The following is a 20066-nucleotide window of genomic DNA, read 5'->3' on the forward strand; positions in this document are numbered from 1 at the left end:
GACACCATTCGTGCCTATCCAAACTCAAGTGGGATGACCCCGGTAGTTTCCAGATTCAGCGTAATTTTAGAAATTCTGGGGACCCCCCCCCCACCCCCCCGACAATAGCACTGCTTCTGATTGGAAGCTCACCATTTAGAGGGATGGGCAGGAATGTGTGTGCTGCTGCAGGATTTAAATGTCTCCAACAGTTTAAAGTGGCCAATACACCAAGAGACCTTGTGGCAGCATAACCCCAACTGCTGACACCCAAAACTGTTAGTAAGGTCTGCAGGACAGCCCCCTAGTTCTGTGAGAAAGGTTCTTCACAAAGTTAGGCAGAAGAGGGCCGTACTGTTTGGGGCAGAAAGATATGTGCCCTAAAAGAGAGCAGTGCAGCAGCAGTGGCAGGGAGGTGGCCAGAGCAGCGAGCGCGTCTTACATAGCAACTCAGTGCTGCAAACAGTTTAATGACCTTATTCTGACAGATAAGAGGAATTAGCAGCTACTGTACTTGTAAGAATGTGCACTACAAGGCACATCAGCCACTCTGTGTTAAAGTGAGATAATTGCTAACCATCAATGCCCAGGAGGCAGCACAGTGCCCTTTGCACCCCCACCCTTCACTTGGAAGTGTTCCCCACAGTCTTGCATATTATCACCCCACTAAAAGCCTCATATGCACTCCAATTGCTTGGTGCATGCACCTGCCACCATAGGCTGCTTGCTGATATTTGGATTTTGCAGCATCTCACTATTTGCATTCTTCAAGGACAAGACAATCCATAATAACAGGGCAATAAGTGCCACAGCTAGTGGAACCTTCCAATCTCTGTTAAGGAGGAAGCTCTTGAAATCAAGTATTCCCAGGTCAGAGATGTAACAGCCAGTTGCAGAATAAAGCAACCTCTACCCGACTCCAACAGCGCTCCTCCAACCCAGTTTTAATGATATTTGTGTCCATCACACAGCCATTAACTGGCAGTTTTTGTGAACCTACACTCTACAAGAACTCGCATAAGACTGTTCTAAACTCATTTGGGGGTCTTACAACCAGCAGAGACAATGTTCACTCCATCTGTCTGGGTTATATCCAAAGTTAGTTACAAAGTTAGTTACAAAGGTGACAAAATGGTATTCTAATTTATCACACCACCCAGTCCCATTTTTTGAAGTGAAAACTGATGGTAATTTAGAGACTCTAGCAGGTGGGTATTAATGCAGTGTTGATTTATTTTTTTTCCATTTCTTAAATGACAGGTCCAGGAAGGAATTTTAAGAAGTATGCTCCGGTTCATGCATTCCTCTCATACCACTGTACAATATTCAGCATTAGAAATTTACAAAGAAACAATTTTAGTAGGTGTTGTAATAAAGAAAAATCTACAGGCAAAAGTCTACAAAAGACATTCAGTAACTAAAGGCTTATATATCAAATTAGACCCAAGTTATGCCCTGGACTACATTACAACAGAATGATAGCGATCATGCTAATCAAATGGTTTCTGTGCATGGTCAATACATTGCTGAGAGTCCAGAATTCTTGTAAAATGCAACCTTTCAGGTTTTTCTGTTAGAAAATAGGTTTGGATGCATTGGGTGAATACTTGCCAATGAAACATTAGTTTAAAAAAAAGCTCAACCACCAAGGAGAGGGAAAAAAAGTGATAGTTTTGTAAACCTTAAAAGGCTAAGCTCCTCTACAGTGATGAAATCTTAACTGGTGAATCTGGGTGGCAGAGAGTATTGTTGTGATGAGCCGTGCCTGAATCTGAATTGCACTTAAGTTTTGGGAAGGTCATTGAGCAGCACTCTCAGAATTGCCATACACTCCAGCAGGGCAACTCATTGTGGCAGATGGTGTCATCTGTGACTTCTAATAGAAAGGAGAATTAATAAACTAATTTCTTATTTAGAAAAAAACTAAACTGCTGGGAATGGGCAGTATTTGACACACTGCACAATAAATGCTGGCCTTGCCGGCGACGCCCACATCCCATGAACAAATAAATAAAAAAAAACATTGCAAGTATTTTTGCTCCCCTGATGTCTCAGTGGATAAATGCTCCGATCATACAATCCAGAAAGCTTCCCCTCGGGTTCGACCCTGAGTTTCTGTTGGTTGAGCTTAGCTCGAAGGGGGTTGCCAACTGGTCTGGAGGTGGGGCTGGGGAAGAGGGATAAAAGAAAATGAACGGTTTCTATTCCTGGTTGTTATCCAGTGACCCTTGTTGGAAAGCACACATATCTGAACACCAGGCATCGACATGATAAGGTTGTGATGTGTCGAACCCCACAATCAAATATTCTACCAACACTCAGACATAACCACTTGAGCAAGGTATCAAAGGGCTGCTGGCAGTTCTACCCCACCATCTTTAAAAGAGTGCGAGGAAAGGAAAGTAAACTGGGCGGGAGGGGGAAAAGTGCTTTTGTGCCCTCCACTGTCCTGCATCCCTCTAAACGACTCCTGCTGAATTTTCGGCACCTTCCAAACAGCTTATTAGAACTATGTTGTTCCATGGACAAGTATACTCCTATTTTATTATCTAGATAAACATAAAAAATGATAGGTATGTAACTCAACAGGCAAATTTAGAAAAACACTAATCACAGTTCCTAAAACAAAAGTTCATACAGAATAAGTGTACATATCAAAAACTGTTTACTGCACTATCCAGCATTCTAAAACTGGTATACTGAAATCCCACTTGTTTGTAACCTTACTAAACAAAACACTAATATACATTTGGAACAGTTTAAAACTTTTGCACCAAAGTGACACAGTTGCATTGCAACAGAATGGCGCGATGTGGGTTTGCACCCATAATTCTTAATTCAGTCTCAGCCACTGCCGTCATAGGGAGGTGACAAATGGAGGCAAGGAATTTCTCCACAAGGATGGAAAAACTGGAAGAAGAATCACCCCAGTACTATTCCTGGCGTGCTTCCAAGCAGCCAGTTTCAGATCAGTGGAGATCTTGGAATAGATCACCTGCAACTCCTCTAGACTGTAATATGCTGGAAAGAAGAGAGCGGCACGAACTTCTCAGTACAGCTAACACAAAATGGTGTGTTTCATTTTTCCTTTCCACATGCTCTAAACAGTGCTCCACTTTTTGAATCAGTTTTAAGGAAGGCAATTTCTTCTGATATTACATATAGAATATCTTGTTTGGGCTGCCCCTTCCTTTTACTTTTATTCTCTCTCAAACCACTATAACATACAAGTTTGAGAAACACTCATATAGTTTTCCTTCTCTTGTTCCTCATCATCTTGGGGTACAACCATTCAAAAGGTCGGCTGTTGGAGGTGACACTAGTGCTGGTGCTGCCATGTTGGTCTGTCTCTACACCACCTACATCTGAAACACCTGTCAAATTTCCTGCATTTCCTTCTGCCTCCTTTCTGTCTGTTGAAACCTGTCTGTCTCTGGAAGAACTTCTTTCTCGGAACCTCCTGAAGGGCGACCTCATTCTCTTTCTACTCTTTGATTCCTGTTCTCTTTCGCCTCTGGTGTCTATGACCTTGCCCATGCCTGCGCCGCCCGTCAAGCCTGTGATTTGCTGAATTTTCTTTTGCAAATAGACACCACCTATGCCGCATGTATGCGCCGTAGTGCTCTTGTGCCTGATCTCACTAGCAAGGGAAGAGTTGCTGGATACATTTGATGGACTTGAATTCTGTGACCACAATGGACTACTGCCTGATAGAAATAGGGAGGAAATATTTTATGTTAAAGAATAGAATTAATCCAGCCACATAAATATCTAACATTTTGGGTCCATTTTCCCTTCTTTGGCATACATTTAAAAACTGACAAAGTCAGGTAGGTGTGTCTTGATCAAGAGTAAGTTTATTGTCCAGTGCGTGGAGGTCCAAATACAGTATGTAAAACATGCTAATGTTGCCTGGGTACCCTTTGTCAACTACTTTGAATCTGAGTTCAAAGGGGATAGATTCAAGCACCAAATATAAGTTCTTTATTTTTGGTCTCACTGATTTTCTATCCTCTCCCCTTCTAAAGGTGTTGCCTTATTGCCAGAATATAATTCCATAGCCATCAGCTACAATTTGATACCTCACACATAGAAACATAGAAGATAGGAGCAGGAGTAGGCCATTTGGCCCCTCGAGCCTGTTCGGCCATTTAATGAGATCATGGCTGATCATCCAAAAATGTCCTAGTAAAGGATCCCCTTGGAATGAGTGACCATAACATGGTTGAATTCCAAATTCAGTTGGAGGGTGAGAGAGTTGGATCTCAAACCAGCGTACTAAGCTTAAATAAAGGAGACTATGAAGGTATGAGAGCAGAGTTGACTAAAGTGGACTGGGAAAACAGATTGTGTAAGACGGTACAGGAGCAGTGGTGTACATTCAAGGAGATATTTCACAACTTTCAAGAAAAATATATTCCACTGAGGAAAAAGGGGCGTAAAAGAAAAGACAACCATCCGTGGCTAAGTAAAGTAATAAAGGATCGTATCCGACTGAAAACAAGGGCATATAAAGTAGCCAAATCTAGTGGGAGGATAGAAGATTGGGAAGCATTTAAAAGCCAGCAAAGAATTACTAAAAGATTAATTAAGAAAGGGAAGATAGATTATGAAAGTAAACTAGCAAAAAATATAAAAACAGATAGCAAGAGTTTCTACAGTTATATAAAAAGAAAAAGGGTGGCTAAAGTGAATGTTGGTCCCTTAGAGGACGAGACTGGGAAATTAGTAGAGGGGAACATGGAGTTGGCAAATACGCTGAACAAATATTTTGCATCAGTCTTCACAGTAGAGGACACTAAAAATATCCCAACACTGGACAAACAGGGGGCTATGGGGGGGGGGGGGGAGGAGCTAAACACGATTAAAATCACTAAGGAGATGGTACTCGGTAAGATAATGGGACTTAAGGCGGATAAATCCCCTGGACCTGATGGCTTACATCCTAGGGTCTTGAGAAGTAGCGGTAGGGATTGCGGATGCATTGGTGGTAATTTTCCCAAACTCCCTGGATTCAGGAAAGGTCCCAGCAGATTGGAAAACTGCTGATGTAACGCCCTTATTTAAAAAGGGAGGTAGACAAAAGGCTGGAAACTATAGACCAGTTAGCCTAACATCTGTGGTTGGTAAAATGTTGGAGTCCATTATTAAGGAAGCAGTAACAGGACATTTCGATAAGCATAATTTAATCGGACAGAGTCAGCATGGTTTTATGAAGGGGAAGTCATGTTTGACAAATTTGCTCGAATTCTTTGAGGACGTAACAAACAGGGTGGATAAAGGGGAACCAGTGGATGTGGTGTATTTGGACTTCCAAAAGGCATTTGACAAGGTGCCACACAAAAGATTACTGCACAAGATAAAAAATCACGGGATTGGGGGTAATATACTGGCATGGGTGGAAGATTGGCTATCTAACAGAAAACAGAAAGTTGGGAGAAATGGTTCATTCTCGGGTTGGCAATCAGTAACTAGTGGTGTTCCGCAGGGGCCAGTGCTGGGACCCCAACTCTTTACAATCTATATTAATGATTTGGAGGAGGGGACCAAGTGCAACGTATCCAAGTTTGCCAACGATACAAAGATGGGAGGGAAAGCAGTGAGTGAGGAGGACATAAAAAACCTGCAAAAGGACATAGACAGGCTAAGTGAGTGGGCAGAAAATTGGCAGATGGAATATAATGTTGGAAAGTGTGAGGTTATGCACTTTGGCAGAAAAAAATCAAAGAGCAAGTTATTATCTAAATGGAAAGAAACTGCAAAGTGCTACAGTACAAAGGGATCTGGGGGTCCTGCTGCATGAAACACAGAAGGTTAGTATGCAGGTACAGCAGGTGATCAGGAAGGCCAATGGAATCTTGGCTTTTATTGCAAGGGGGATGGAGTATAAAAACAGGGAAGTCTTGCTTCAGTTATACAGGGTACTGGTGAGGCCACACCTGGAATACTGCGTACAGTTTTGGTTTCCATATTTAAGATATACTTGCTCTCGAGGCAGTTCAGAGAAGGTTCACTCGGTTGATTCCGGAGATGAGGGGGTTGACTTATGAGGAAAGGTTGAGTAGGTTGGGCCTCTACTCATTGGAATTCAGAAGAATGAGAGGCGATCTTATCGAAACATGCAAGATTGTGAGGGGGTTTGATCGGGTGGATGCGGGGAGGATGTTTCCACTGATGGGTGAGACGAGAACTAGGGGGCATAATCTTAGAATAAGGGGCTGCCGTTTCAAAACTGAGATGAGGAGAAACTTCTTCACTCAGAGGGTAGTAAATCTATGGAATTTGCTACCTTAGAGAGCTGTGGAAGCTGCGACATTAAATAAATTTAAAACAGAGATAGACAGTTTCCTAGCTGATAAGGGAATTAAGGGTTATGGGGAGCGGGCAGGGAAGTGGACGCGAGTCTAGGTTCGGATCAGCCATGATCCTATTGAATGGCGGAGCAGGCCCGAGGGGCCGTATGGCCTACTCCTGCTTCTTATGTTATGTAAATTCAGTACCTTGTCCCTGCTTTCTCCCCATATCCCTTGATCCCTTTAGCCTTAAGAAATATATCTAACTCCTTGAATATATTTAATGAATTGGCTTCAACTGCCTTCTGTGGTAGAGAATGCCACAGGTTTACCGCTCTCTGGGTGAAGAAATTCCTCCTCATCTCAGTCCTAAATGGCTTACCCCTTATCCTTAGACTGTGACCCCTGGTTCTGGAATCCGCGGCCATCGGGAACATCCTTCCTGCATCTAGTCCTGTTAGAATTTTATAAGTTTCAATGAGATCCCCTCTCATTCTTCTAAACTCTAGCGAATAAGCCTAATCGACCCAATCTCTCCTCGTACGTCATTCCTGCCATCCCAGGTATCAGTCTGGTGAATCTTCGCTGCACTCTCTCCATGGCAAGAACATCCTTCCTCAGATAAGGTGACCAAAACTGCACACAATACTCAAAGTGTGGTCTCACCAAGGCCCTGTACAACTGCAGCAAGACATCCTTGCTCCTGTACTCGAATCCTCTCGCTATGAAGGCCAACATACCATTTGCCTTCTTAACCGCCTGCTGCACCTGCATGTTTACCTTCAGCGACTGGTGCACAAGGACACCCAGGTCTCATTGCACTTCCCCTTTTCCTAATCGATTGCCATTCAGATAATAATCTGTCTTCCTGTTTTTGCCACCGAAGTGGATAACCTCGCATTTATCCACATTATACTGCATTTGCCATGCATCTGCCCAATCACCCATCCTGTCCAAATCGTACTGGAGTTTCTCTGCTTCCTCCTCACAGCGCACATGCCCACCCAGCTTTGTGTCATCTGCAAACTTGGAGATATTACATCTAGTTCCCTCGTCTAGATCATTTATATATATAGTGAATAGCTGGGGTCCTAGCGCCGATCCCTGCGGTACCCCACTAGTCACTGCCTGCCACTCGGAAAAAGACCTGTTTATTCCAACTCTCGGCTTCCTGTCTGCCAACCAGTTCTCTATCCAAGACAGTACCTTACCCCCAATCCCGTGTGCTTTAACTTTGCACGCTAATCTCTTATGCGGGACCTTATCGAAAGCCTTCTGAAAGTCCAAATACACCACATCTACTGGTTCTCCCTTATCTATTCTACTAGTTACATCCTCAAAAAATTCCAGTAGATTAGTCAAGCATGATTTACCTTTTGCAAATCCATGTTGACTTTGTCTGATCCTGTCACTGTTTTCCAAGTGCTCTGCTATTACATTTTTTATAATGGACTCTAGCATTTTCCCCACTACCGATGTCAGGCTTACCGGTCTATAATTCCCCGTTTTCTCTCTACCACCTTTTTTAAATAGTGGGGTTACATTAGCTATCCTCCAATCCATGGGAACTGTTCCAGAGTCTATAGAATAATGTGGCCATTATTCATACTTGAGCCTTGGTATTGAGTACTAACTGGCTACTCGCTGCGAGGAGCATCACAGGTAAACAACATAGCCACATGCTCGCACTTCCAACCGAAACTACTGATCATTTTCTGTCTCCCTAACCCAGAGATACTGATGTCAATTGCAGTGTCCTTGCTATCATTTTGGCTGATATCAGCTAATTCTATACAGATCATGGTTTGAGCCTAGAGCCTAGAAACTTACTGATCTGAATGCCCCAGCTACTCTCTGGATAACCCTGCTGAGTGATCTGAGAAATACCTCTTGGGTTTTTAAACAACTTTGAGCTTGGGGCCCAGACTATGATGAGCATAATTTTTTGCACTCACTAAAGGCACAAAAAGTAAAATGGCATCCAAGTCTTCATACAATACAGGTTATTTCTAAAATAAAAATGAGGCAGTTAAAAATAAGCTGAAGTCACCCAGAAAATTATTTGGCCAATAATGCTGTTTGAAATAAAACTACAAATCCATCAAGGTAATTTTTATATTAAACAGAGGAAATCATCAGGTTATGTTTTTGGAAAATGAACCTGCTCAAAAAATGAAAGTCACCTAAACCCTCACTGTTTTCCTTTAAATAACTAGGCAAGTTTTATTATTGCCAATGAATGAAAGAATTGACATCAGTTTCTAAAATTTAACCTCATACAGAATAAGTATATATTTGAAAGAACATTGCTTACTGTACTTTCAATGGGGCAGATCTTACTGGAAAAGTAACATGTTAACGACTCACGCCGTTATTAACATGCAAATCGGTGCCAGAACTTGTTGGTCGACTTAAGCCGCTCTGCCATTTGCTTTGCACAAATGGCATCTCGCCCTTAGCCTCCCCATTATTTTTGAAGAACTTACTGAATTTTCACATTAACTGCCCATTAAACCCACCACAGAAAGGTAAGCCTGGTAATTGACAGCACAAGACCCTTTTTAGGCATGTAGGTTGGTAGCACCCTCGCTTCGGAGTTCAAGTCCCACTCCAGAGACTTGAGCACAAAAATCTAGGCTGACACTCCAGTGCAGTACTGAGGGAGTGCAGCACTGTCGGAGGTGATGTCTTTCTGATGAGACATTAAACCGAGGCCCCTTCTGCTCGCTCAGGTGGACGTAAAAGTTCCCATGGCACTATTTCAAAGAACAGGGGAGTTATCCCTGGCGTCCTGGCCAATATTTATCCCTCAATCAACATAACTAAAACAGATTACCTGGTCATGATCACATTGCTGTTTGTGGAAGCTTGCTGTGTGCAAATTGGCTGCTGCGTTTCCTACATTACAATAGTGACTACCCTTCAAAAAAGTACTTCATTGGCTGTAAAGTGCTTTGGGATATCCGGTGGTTGTGAAAGATGCTATATAAATGCAAGTCATGCTCTTTTTAATGACTTGTTAATGCAGTGCCAATCAACCTCTCTGGCCCAGAAATTGAACAATTTAAACTGTGGAGTCGCCTTCCTTCGGGTGGTAAATTGTTCTTCGAGATTTTAAAATGTCAAATTATAACTTTTTTTTTTCTTACTTTTCCTTTCTGTCTCTCGCTTAATCCACCCTTTCTTTCCCTCTCTTTCTGCACCTGATTTGACTCTAATTCACCCTCCTTCTTAGTCGTTCCTCTGTTTATTTCTCAATCCTTAAATCTCATTGGTTAAGGAGATACAATGTTGGTCTCACTGTTCACGGAGGTCCCAGATGCTCCACTGCCTTCGCCACGTGGTTATCAGCTCGCACTTGCAGCAAGTTGCGGCGCAAAAGATTTTTGAGTTGAAGGGTGCAGAAAAAATTCTTAGAGCACACCGTGAGATGCCCTGTTCCAGCAAGATCCGGACCAATATATTTGTTAACTAAAGCCTAAGCAAACCCATCCAGCACTGCAATGTGCTAAAACACTTATGGCCTTAGCGATGGAGCCTCACAATGTTTTACTCCAGAGCCAGCTTGGGACCTCTGTCCAGAGTTATAATGTAATTTCGGCATCACTGTGAGAAAGAAACTGTTTTGCATCAATGGTAAATTGACCGTATAATTCTACCCCAAGATTTGTACCCGTGTGATACTAGGAATTAACCTCAATGTTTCATCAGTGGTTCTGTGCTTTGATTAAGAGGTTTAAAATACACTTCTATTTTCTTTAATGGCGTAAAATTTTACCAAAAGAACTTTGGCCACGATTTTACTTATCTCGGCGGGTCAGTGGCCGACGACGTAGGTGGCGGGTCCCAACCCCGCTATTGTTTCCATCCCGCTCTGTGAAATGACTTTCCATTGATAGGGCTTGTTAAGCCCGCCCAGCGCATTTCCCAAGCCAATAAGAGGAAGCGGGTCTGGTGACATCGTTTCCTTAAAGGGACCATGGCCAACATTATTTTGACATTTGTGCCGTCAGTGTACTGCAGCACTGAAGTGCTGCAAACACTGACAATCACTGCACAGAGGTGCAGAGCTGCACCCAGGTTCTCCCATGACTCCCTCCACATGCTTATGGAGGGAGTCACAGCACGCAGGGAGGTCCTCTTCCCTTCCCATGGGTGGAAGACACCTCCTCAGGAGACCAATGCAGCCTGGTTGCACATTGCACAGGAGGGCACATGCAGGGATGTCGTCAGGAGGACCTGGGTGCAGTAGTGCAAACGTTTCAATGATTTCATTAGATCACGAAACTTTATTACAAAGCCACACTCACTTCATCCTGCTGTGCCTCTCATCACATCCCCATCACTCTGCCTTCCCTACCCTACTCCTGCACATCCTTACACACACCAACTTACCTTACACCTCCACCCATCCCCCTCTCTCTATCTACATTATCACATCCCCATCTCGCTAGCCACCCCTCACACTCGCCCTCATCCTAGTGAAATCATACCAACTAACAGCACACAAGGGTAGCCACTTGGGTGTTTTATCCAATGTTCATGTAAAGTTTCTGTTAATGTGCTGTCAAACAGTGAAACCTTTAGTTTCAACACTTTGCGTTCTTGGACAGATTTGTGTGCACCTTTGGAAGTGGTTTCGTGAGTTGCAGTGAATGGTGAGACATAACTGTATCCCCCACAATGATGGTGAGTGTGAAAGGAATGACTTGGACATTGTAGAGATGCTTTATGGTGGGGTGGTGCCAACCTGGCGCATCATGTGGCAGTCAGGGTGTACAGCGTCAAGTGAAGTAAATCTGGCCATGGTGAGGCCATCCCTGGCAGCAATGTGCTCAGGTGCCAATGCCCTGTGTAGCATCAGGTGATTGCGGAGAAGGTTGGTGTTGTTGTTGGTGCTGCTGGTGTCGGGGCTGATCGTGGTGGGATTCTGAGGACCAAGGTGAGACAGTATAAAGGGCACCTATGCTGATGGAATAGATGGCAGGTGAATGTGGTAATACTGGATGGAGAATGGAAAGCCTGCAGAATCGGTGCTGGAAATGGACTGAGAAACAGCTTGTGGCTGAGGAAAGTGAAGATGTGTCAGGTGGGAGCTTTTACTGTACATTTGAAGCCATCAAGGAATCAGCTGGAGCAATGGCCACTGAACTCCTGGCTCAGGTTGACAGCCGTGGTCCCCGAACAGCGTGGTTCCCGTGGCCATGAAATTAAAGTGAAAAGGTAAGTTAAAAAAGCATGTTCATTATCTGTCAACAAGGCAATAATGAGTTTAATTGGGTCTCCCACCGCTGCCGGTCGGGTCTGCTCAGCGCTGACGGACTCGGCATTGGGAAAGGCGCCTGGCAGTGGGTTGACAGCGGGGCCCCGACCCACTGTAAAAAAAAAACTTTCCCACCCGACCCACCACCGATCCCGCCAACTGACACCCCGGAAAATTCCCTTCATAGTGTTCATTTGAAGTTTGCTGCTATTCAAATGATGCTATATGGCTAAAGATTACCTTTGCGGGGAGAGCTCTGAGGAGATACAGGAGGAGAAGAGAGTTGAGATGATGCTGTTGACACTGCATCTTCAGCATTCTTCTTGCTTTTATCTGCTTGTACTTCCTCAGACAAGACTAGAGCCTTCTTCAAGGACTGTGGAGAATTGGTACCTGGGGAAATACAATTAATAGAGCTATTGTAATGATGCTTTTCCAATTTCTGTTGTTATAACCGCATTCTTAGCCCTCTGTAATCTCCTCTCCCCGATTGGTGGCAGTGATTCATCCTGGGGTACTATCCAAATGGCACTGGAACCCCCTGGCTATTCACTTCAATACTACTCTTCGCTGTGAGTGTCAAATATGCTGTTTGACTGTAAAGGGCCGAGGGAGAAGCAACACAACCAGGCCCTGTCCTCGCCCATAAATCTACACTTTTTACCGCAGATCAATGCATAGTTATCAAGAGCTGGAACCCTTAAAGATTGTCTCCCTCCTCGGCCCTGAAGAACTAATTGCCATGCCTCTTCCAGCCTGGCTGAAAGCAGCTAACTCATAGACATGGTATTAAACTTAGGACTTCCCTGCTCCATATATCTCAATACTATACCACTCCATATATTTATCTGTTAAAGCACTTGGCTCATGAAACCACCACTCACATTTATTTTCACATACTCTCTAGCTTTTCCCAGAACCCAAAATCTCTGACACCTGCTGGTGATGTTCTCAGCACAAAATTCAGCCACTGCAATCTGGCCTTTTAGTTACAAATAAAGCTGCAAGGGCAGGGCACATATGGCTAGTTACACAGTGGGTAGAAGATGCCGCCACCAAGCACCAGGAATAAATCCCCAATAAAGAGATTACCCCCATTTTAGCTGAGATTTGTAATGGTTCTAGGTTAAATTGGGCTGAATTTTAGCACACAAAAAGGGGTGGGTGGGATTTGGGTCAAATGTAAAAATTTTAAAAATCTGAACCCCAACCCTCCTGGGAGGCGGACTGGCAATTTAACTGTTTTAAATGGAGCTGGCAGCCTCAGATTTAACCTGCTTTGCAGGTTTTACAGTGGGCAGCCGGGTTTCCCAGGCCTGGGGAAACCCGGCAGCTGAAGTGAGGCGAGGACAGCTTCGGGGAGAAGGTAAGTGCCTTCTTAGCACTGCTTTTGGGCCAGGAGGTGCAGGAGTGCTTCCCCCCGGCCCACAAGCTTACCCCCATCAGACCCCTCACCCCCCATACAAAGGCCCCAGGGTTGGGGATCGGAGATCGGTGATCGGTCTGAAATTGTTGAACTATATATTGGCCCCTGTATTTCTTTCTTTTTTTTCGCTCTTGTTTCATCACATGGTAGCTATTAATGTTGCTGCCATCATCATCCACACATCGAGAGTCATCTTTTGTTTCTTAACTTGTCCCATTACCTCTCCTTTTGCCTTGCACTATCATCCCTTTTATCATTCAATCTCTCCTGCCTTCCATCCTATTACAGACCTTCCCTTTGTTCTTTCCTCCCCTCCTCCCTGCCCCTGCTTAAAAATCTCTCCTCCCTAACCTTTTCCAGTTATGACAAAGGATTCGACCCAAAGCGTTGACTCTGTTTCTCCTCTCCTTGATTTAAAATTGCAAATGTGCAGAAGTCACTTTCTGTTAGAGATTATTGCCATTCTACTAAAATTGATAAAAGTTCTGTTAATGTCATTAATGCCTTTCCCTCTACACTTACAGGATATATAAAAACATGCATGAGGCTACGGCTCAGTTACTACATTTTACAGTAATAAGTAATATTCGTTAGCATAGAAATGGATGAAGCAGTTACCAAATGACGTGGTTGGTACTTTCTTGCGCGATGGCACCTGGAGGGCTTGGCTCATTCGTTGCTGTGACTGGTGTTTTCCTTGTTGACCAGATGACCTCATAGTTACTGGGGACATATCTGAGCTTTTATATGATCGCCTCTCCCCAAAATTCTTGCTTACTGTTATGAAAAAAAGCAACTATTAGCAACCTTGACTGTGAAGGATGCCTAGTATTTTTAGCTGAAGATAATTACATACAGAAAACTGAACTGTGTTACATGAGGAGCCGAGATAACACTAAGAAAGCGAAGCATCATTTGAACTCCAAAGGTGCATTACTGCATTGGAACACAATGTAGTGTGTGTTATTATGTGCAATATGTAGAAAGAATGATTTCTCTTTTGTGTAACAGCAGACATTTTATTGTAGATAATAGGCTACCATGATTGAAACATGCCGTCTGTCAATCAATAATACTGTACTGTGTGATTTTGTAAGAACACAAGAATGTAGGAATAAGAAAGGGTTGTTCAACCAACACAGCTTACTCCACCACTCAGGTCCTTTCGCAAGATCCAATCTGGCCATTATTCATCTCGTTCCTAATTCAAAGTGTTATTGTTTCCTGCTGATTTGGGAATTAAACCAATTTTCTTATGAATGCTTAGAGTAAGTCAGCATCAACTAGGTGGGTTTCTATTCCAAATCAATGACTGTGGGAAGAAAATAGTTGCTAAGTACATCTTGGAGCCTATTTAGCTTTCAGTCATGTCCTCTCCTGGTTTTAACACAAGATACAGGTCATCAATAAACATACAATACACATCATCAATTCTCTTCATTACAGTAGTTTCCTTTAGTCTATTTCCCAATGAAAATCCATTTAACTTCCTTAGTGTCTCTTCATAGCTCAATGTCCCAAGGCGGAAATTCCCCCCCTACTGCTTTTCTTTTAACCTTTTCCACTATCTCCATATTTTATCTCATCACAATGGTGTCAGGATTTATTTTGCTGATTTGACGCAAGGGAATAGTATACCTTCTATGGATTTTAACATGAAAACTAGACAACAAAATAGATTATAAGAGTTTTGGCCTATAGTGTGCTATACCTACACAACCACCTGATGGCAGTATGCTCTCGCTGACACCAAATAGCAATTTTAACTGCAGTGCCAGACATAGTATTGATTTCTGCTTTTGTTTTTCCTCCATCACCTACGAAAGATAAGACCTTTAAAAGTGGTAGCTCATCCCTGGTTACAGCCCAATCCTGATCTGTGATCCTGAATGTAAAACATACAGTATTCAAAAGCACGTGGGATCAATGCTGATTAAATCTGATTTTAATATCCATTTTGAGATTTTCCCCTTCCTTCACCTTGTTGTTCCCAACCATACACCTGCCACAGCTGAGAGAGGCTGGATAGACAACTGGCTCCTATTCCTCTGTGAGCTACAATCTGTAACGGGCCACTGGGTAGTGCATCAAAAAGAAATAGCAAGACTCTCCCACTGATTTCTATTTCCCTTTGGATGGGTCTAGAGTGGCTTCCATGATCAGTAACGTCCCTTCTCTGGTGAGAAGAGGGAATGTTTGTGGATGTAATCTGTTGCTCTGTGACAGTGATGCTGTGTCATTATAAAACAAACCTACAATGACACATTTAGTTGTGTTCCTTTGATCGTTTTGTTCATTAAAAAGAAAGGCTTCCATTTATATAGCGCCTTTCACCACCTCAGCACGTTCCAAAGCGTCTTACAGCCAATTAAGTACTTTTGAAGTGGTCACTATTGCAATGTAGGAACTGCGGCAGCAAATTTGCACACAGCAAGGTCCCACACACAGCAAGGTGATAATAACCAGATAATCGGCATAGTGATGTTGGTTGAGGGGTAAATATTGGTCAGGACGTTAAAGCAGGAGGTGCTCTGCTAATAGCTCAGTGAATTTTGCCAGTCGGCAGCTGAGCCACATAGCTCAGCAATGTCCTACGTATGATTTCCAGCCTCTGCTGAGCTGGGTCAGCAGTAGCAATGCTACAATTAGCCTCAGTGCAATTGAGTTAGAGAGGAAAGTCAGCCAGGGTTTCCACCCCTGATCGCCATCCAGTGACCCATGCTGCAATTGCATGTGACGTAAGAGCAGGTGTGTGCTTGGCTGTGATGCCCCCAAGACTGTAAAGTCTGCCAACATTCATCGTCTATAGTCAAAGATAAATTCTGGCCACTTGGGAAGGTACCCAAGGGCAACCTGTGTTTATGAAACTGTACTCCAACAATGGGTCAATGGTTTCAGGACTGGAAAGGAGGGAGGAAAAAATTAGCTATTGATACTGGGATTTTTTTTTTTTATTCGTATATGGGTGTCGCTGGCAAAGCCAGCATTTATTGCCCATCCCTAGTTACGCTTGAGAAGGTGGTGGTGAGCTGCCTTCTTGAAACGCTGCAGTCCGTATGGTGAAGGTGCTCCCACAGTGTTGTTAGGGAGGGAGTTCCAGGATTTTGACCCAGCGATGATGAAGGATCAGCGATATACTTCTAAGTCAGGATGTTATGTGACTTGGAGGGGGACTTGGAGGTGGTGGTGTTCCCATGCACCTGCTGCCCTTGTCCTTCTAGGTGGTAGACGTCGCGGGTTTGGGAGGTGCTGCCGAAGAAGCCTTGGCGAGTTGCTGGCATGCATCTTGTAGATGGTACACACTGCAGCCACGGTACGCTGGTGGTGGAGGGGGTGAATGTTTAAAGTGGTGGATGGGGTGCCGATCAAGCGGGCTGCTTTGTCCTGGATGGCGTCAGGCTTCTTGAGTATTGTTGGAGCTGCACTCATCCAGGCAAGTGGAGAGTATTCCATCACACTCCTGACTTGTGCCTTGTAGATGGTGGAAAGGCTTTGGGGAGTCAGGTGAGACACTCACCGCAGAATAGCTGGCCTCTGACCTGTTCTTGTTGCCACAGTATGTGTGTGGCTGGTCCAGTTAAGCTTCTGGTCAATAGTGACCCCCAGGAGTTGATGCTGGGGAATTCGGCGATGGTAATACCGTTGAATGTCAAGGGGAGGTGGTTAGACTCTCGCTTGTTGGAGATAGTCATTGCCTGGCACTTCTGTGGCATGAATGTTACCTGCCACTTATCAGCCCAAGCCTGAACGTCATCCAGGTCTTGTTGCATGCGGGCATGGACTGCTTCATTATTAAGGAGCTGTGAACATTGTGCAGTCATCAGCGAACATCCCCATTTCTGACCTTATGTTGGAGGGAAGGTCATTGATGAAGCAGCTGAAGATGCTCGTCAATGACTGACTAAATAAATCCCAAACACAAATAAATAATAGCAGCTACTCGTTCTGTATTTATTTCTGGACAAAATTCTTCAGTATCGACTGCAAATTACTGAAACAAAATAAATTAAACTCGCACATTTCCCCACCCCTCCCCCCCCAAAAAAAATTAGTTTTCACTTTACTGCTTTAAGTAAGTTCCAACAGCTCCACAGTGGGTCAATAGTAGAGCCAGCCATTGCGTCTACCTCATCAAAAATACCACAATGACATCTCGCAAACATCCACTCCTCTCAAGAAAAACATAAAATCTGATGGTGAGTAACCTCAAGCTGCTATTGTGCAGTTCAGGGGTTGGTAGAGTATTGGAACAGTACAGGAAGGACTTTACTAAGTAAAGAATTGGAGAAAAACTTCTAATGTTAATCACAATCAATTTGTCCAAAGAAGAATACTGGTCTCTGATAGAATGATTGGTCCATAACTTGTTGGAGCAGGGCATCTAACGTTAGCTAGACTTGCCCTTGCACATTTAGGTTATTAAATTTTTGGCAGGGCAAGTTGCTGAAAGAGCGAGCTGATAATGATACAGCGAGGGAAACAGGGCAAGCAACTGTGCATCTCCTTAACCAAACAGATTGAAAGATTGTTAAAAAAACAGTGCAAGGACTGAGAAGGAAATGTAAATGTGAGTGAGTGAATTCAATGTCAAATCAGAAGGAGAAATAAAGAGGGGGAAAGAAAGATTGGATTGAGAGAGAAAGCAAAAGAGACAGAAAGGAAAAGTAAAAAGAAAAATTATACATTAAAATCTCCAACAACAATTAAAGCCCGAAGGCATGAGATGTCACACTTATAATAGTTAATTTTCAGTGCCAGCGAGGTTGACTGGCAGTAATTGACACGTATCACATCGTTAAATGATACTTTAGGCTTGATTTTAATAACCCTGAGGAGGTAGGTCAGCTGCAAAAATCGGAAAAAATGGCTTCAGACACCCAACCCACCTCCATCCCGCCCCCACGTGAGTGTCGGGTCAGCCGCTCCCAAACTGACCCGACTCCAACCAGTGGGACAGGTAGTTAAGAGCCTGTTAACTGCCTTGATAATCCTATTTTGATAGAGGGTTCCCATTTTCGTGCCTCTGGCTCCTGTTTCCCGTCTTGTCAGAAACAGTCCAGCTGCAAGGAGACGAGTTGGTGGAGGACATGATCTGTAGTCATTATTGGTGCAGAACTTTAAAAGTGCTCCTGTAACATGGCTGGCATTCAAGTGCAACAACTTTGTTGTTGGAGATTTGGGATAAGATTTTGCAAATCAAATGACCTTGTGACTGGTCAAGCTGGCACACATCTGCTGTTTGAACTGATTGGAATAATTTCAGGCCACTTTGAGTGTGTGCTTGCAAGCTTCTTGCCTCAACTGAAATCTATACAACGGGATGGGATCCATTTACATCCTGGTCGTCAGATTCGGAGGAAGAGCAGCGCGGCTTAGTGCTGCCGGATGAACGAGTGGCTCAGCACACAGCCTCCTTGGAGGAAGATGAAGAGGAGGAGGATGGGGAGTGACGCCTTGCAGGGCCGGATGCGGCCAGCCCAGCAGCAGGCGACCACATTGATGGCCGTCAGGCAAGGGATGCACTCAGCCATGCCAGATTCGCGTAAGCTAACGCTTCAACTACAGGTGGCTGGCACATGGAGATTAATATAAGTCCAACAGTCTCAAACCCCAGGCATTATCTGTCCAATAAATGGTGGTTTGCGTTCAGTGTCACCATCAACATTCTACACGGAAATCGCCCTGAGCCTTCACTCTTGAACTTCTATTTCCCAGAACACAGAGGTCACACTTTAGGTGATCTCAGCAGATCATTAAACCTTTTTCAACATTAAACCCATGTACGTCTGCACACAGACCTCGAGCTCACCTCCTCAGCAATTTGCAGCCAAGTTGCCTTGGCTTGCTGAGGAGGCCTCCTCCTTCCGTTTCCAGGGAAGAGGAGCGCCTGACATCCTCTAAATCCCTCAACAAAAGCATGGCGAGAGCCCTCATTGAACCTGACTGCAGCCTTAGTTTTTGGGGCTGCCATTCCAGCTCCCAGCACCATTCAGAGAAAAAAGCATTAATATTACTAAGCAAATGATTGGAACATATCTGGCATCTTCTTCATTTCATAGTCAGATAGTAAAGGCATATATCAAAAAATCATGAATCTCTTTCTGGAATAATATGACCAGCAATATCATTCATTAAATTTTGCTCCGAACAGTTGCGGTCAACTCCCCTTTCTAGATAATACAGCACCAAGCCATCCCAATGACATTTGTATGCAAAGGAGACATGGCCCCTTTAAATTTTCAAACAAACAACGTGTCATTAGACGTGAGAAATTGACATCCTCCAAGCAATTGCCTGGAGGGACCCGCACGTCGGCCGTAACGAGGCCAATGAAGCCAAAATCGGAAGTGCTGGGAGGCGGCAGCCGGGAGCGGGTCCGAAAGCTGCCGAGCAGTGGGCCCACACTCAACACGCATCCGTTATTAAAATCGAGCCCTTAGACTTGAAATGACAAGACATTTATTTTCTGTGGGGAGTTTAGTTTGTATCTACCGTGCAAATACAGCAACTTCATGCCATTCAATGCACTTCAATGGCGAGGCAGACAACGAGACGCCGTTTTCACGAAGCTAAAGGCGGAGCGGCGCAACTCGGACAGCAACTTTTGGATTTCCGCATTTAACCTCGCATCTGCCCCTTGCATGAAGTTGCTGTGCCATTTGCACATAAATAATGCCGAGCCTCACCGTTATTATGGCAGCAAAATTTGGCCCATTCAGCCTTTGAATAAAATTATGCACATGAACCAAATTCCTAGATGTTTCTGCATTTAAAATTTACCAGAATAAAAATCTCTGTAGTTCACTCACATGTGCTATAGGCAGGCTCACACTGCAGTGACATTACTTGGATTATCTCCTCTTTGGTCTCCACATATAAGTTCGAGAGATACTGTTTCACCTTTCGAGCCATCTGTGCATCCTCGTAAAGCTTTTTGGCATTGAGCAGGGAGCTGCGGCGCACTCGCTTCTTGTGTCCCCCACCTTGCACTGAATCTAGCACATTGGAATTCGTGCTGCCTTGGCTTAATGACCTGTCCACAGGAAGAGCGAGAAATCAAAATGCGGCCAGGTTTTGGCGCGAGTTTATAGAAACAGTGCATGCA

At 44.0% G+C, this 20066-nt stretch overlaps 1 protein-coding gene across 7 annotated transcripts in view; it reads right to left on the reverse strand.

Annotated features, from left to right (window-relative positions):
- LOC147114097 (rap guanine nucleotide exchange factor 6-like) overlaps positions 1-20066 on the reverse strand; it is a 412326-nt gene that overhangs the window by 20820 nt on the left and 371440 nt on the right. For all 7 annotated transcript variants that reach the window (XM_085995704.1, XM_085995706.1, XM_085995702.1 and 4 more), the window contains 3 exons: positions 19771-19994; positions 13580-13738; positions 11776-11928 (listed from right to left, as the gene is read on the reverse strand). In XM_085995704.1, coding sequence (XP_085851830.1) covers positions 11776-11928; positions 13580-13738; positions 19771-19994 — 536 coding nt within the window. The remainder of the gene's footprint in view (positions 1-11775; positions 11929-13579; positions 13739-19770; positions 19995-20066) is intronic.

Source organism: Somniosus microcephalus, chromosome 8 (assembly GCF_052327205.1).
Source record: "Somniosus microcephalus isolate GS21.2 chromosome 8, FLI_Smic_1.0, whole genome shotgun sequence".
Taxonomy (NCBI): domain Eukaryota; kingdom Metazoa; phylum Chordata; class Chondrichthyes; order Squaliformes; family Somniosidae; genus Somniosus; species Somniosus microcephalus.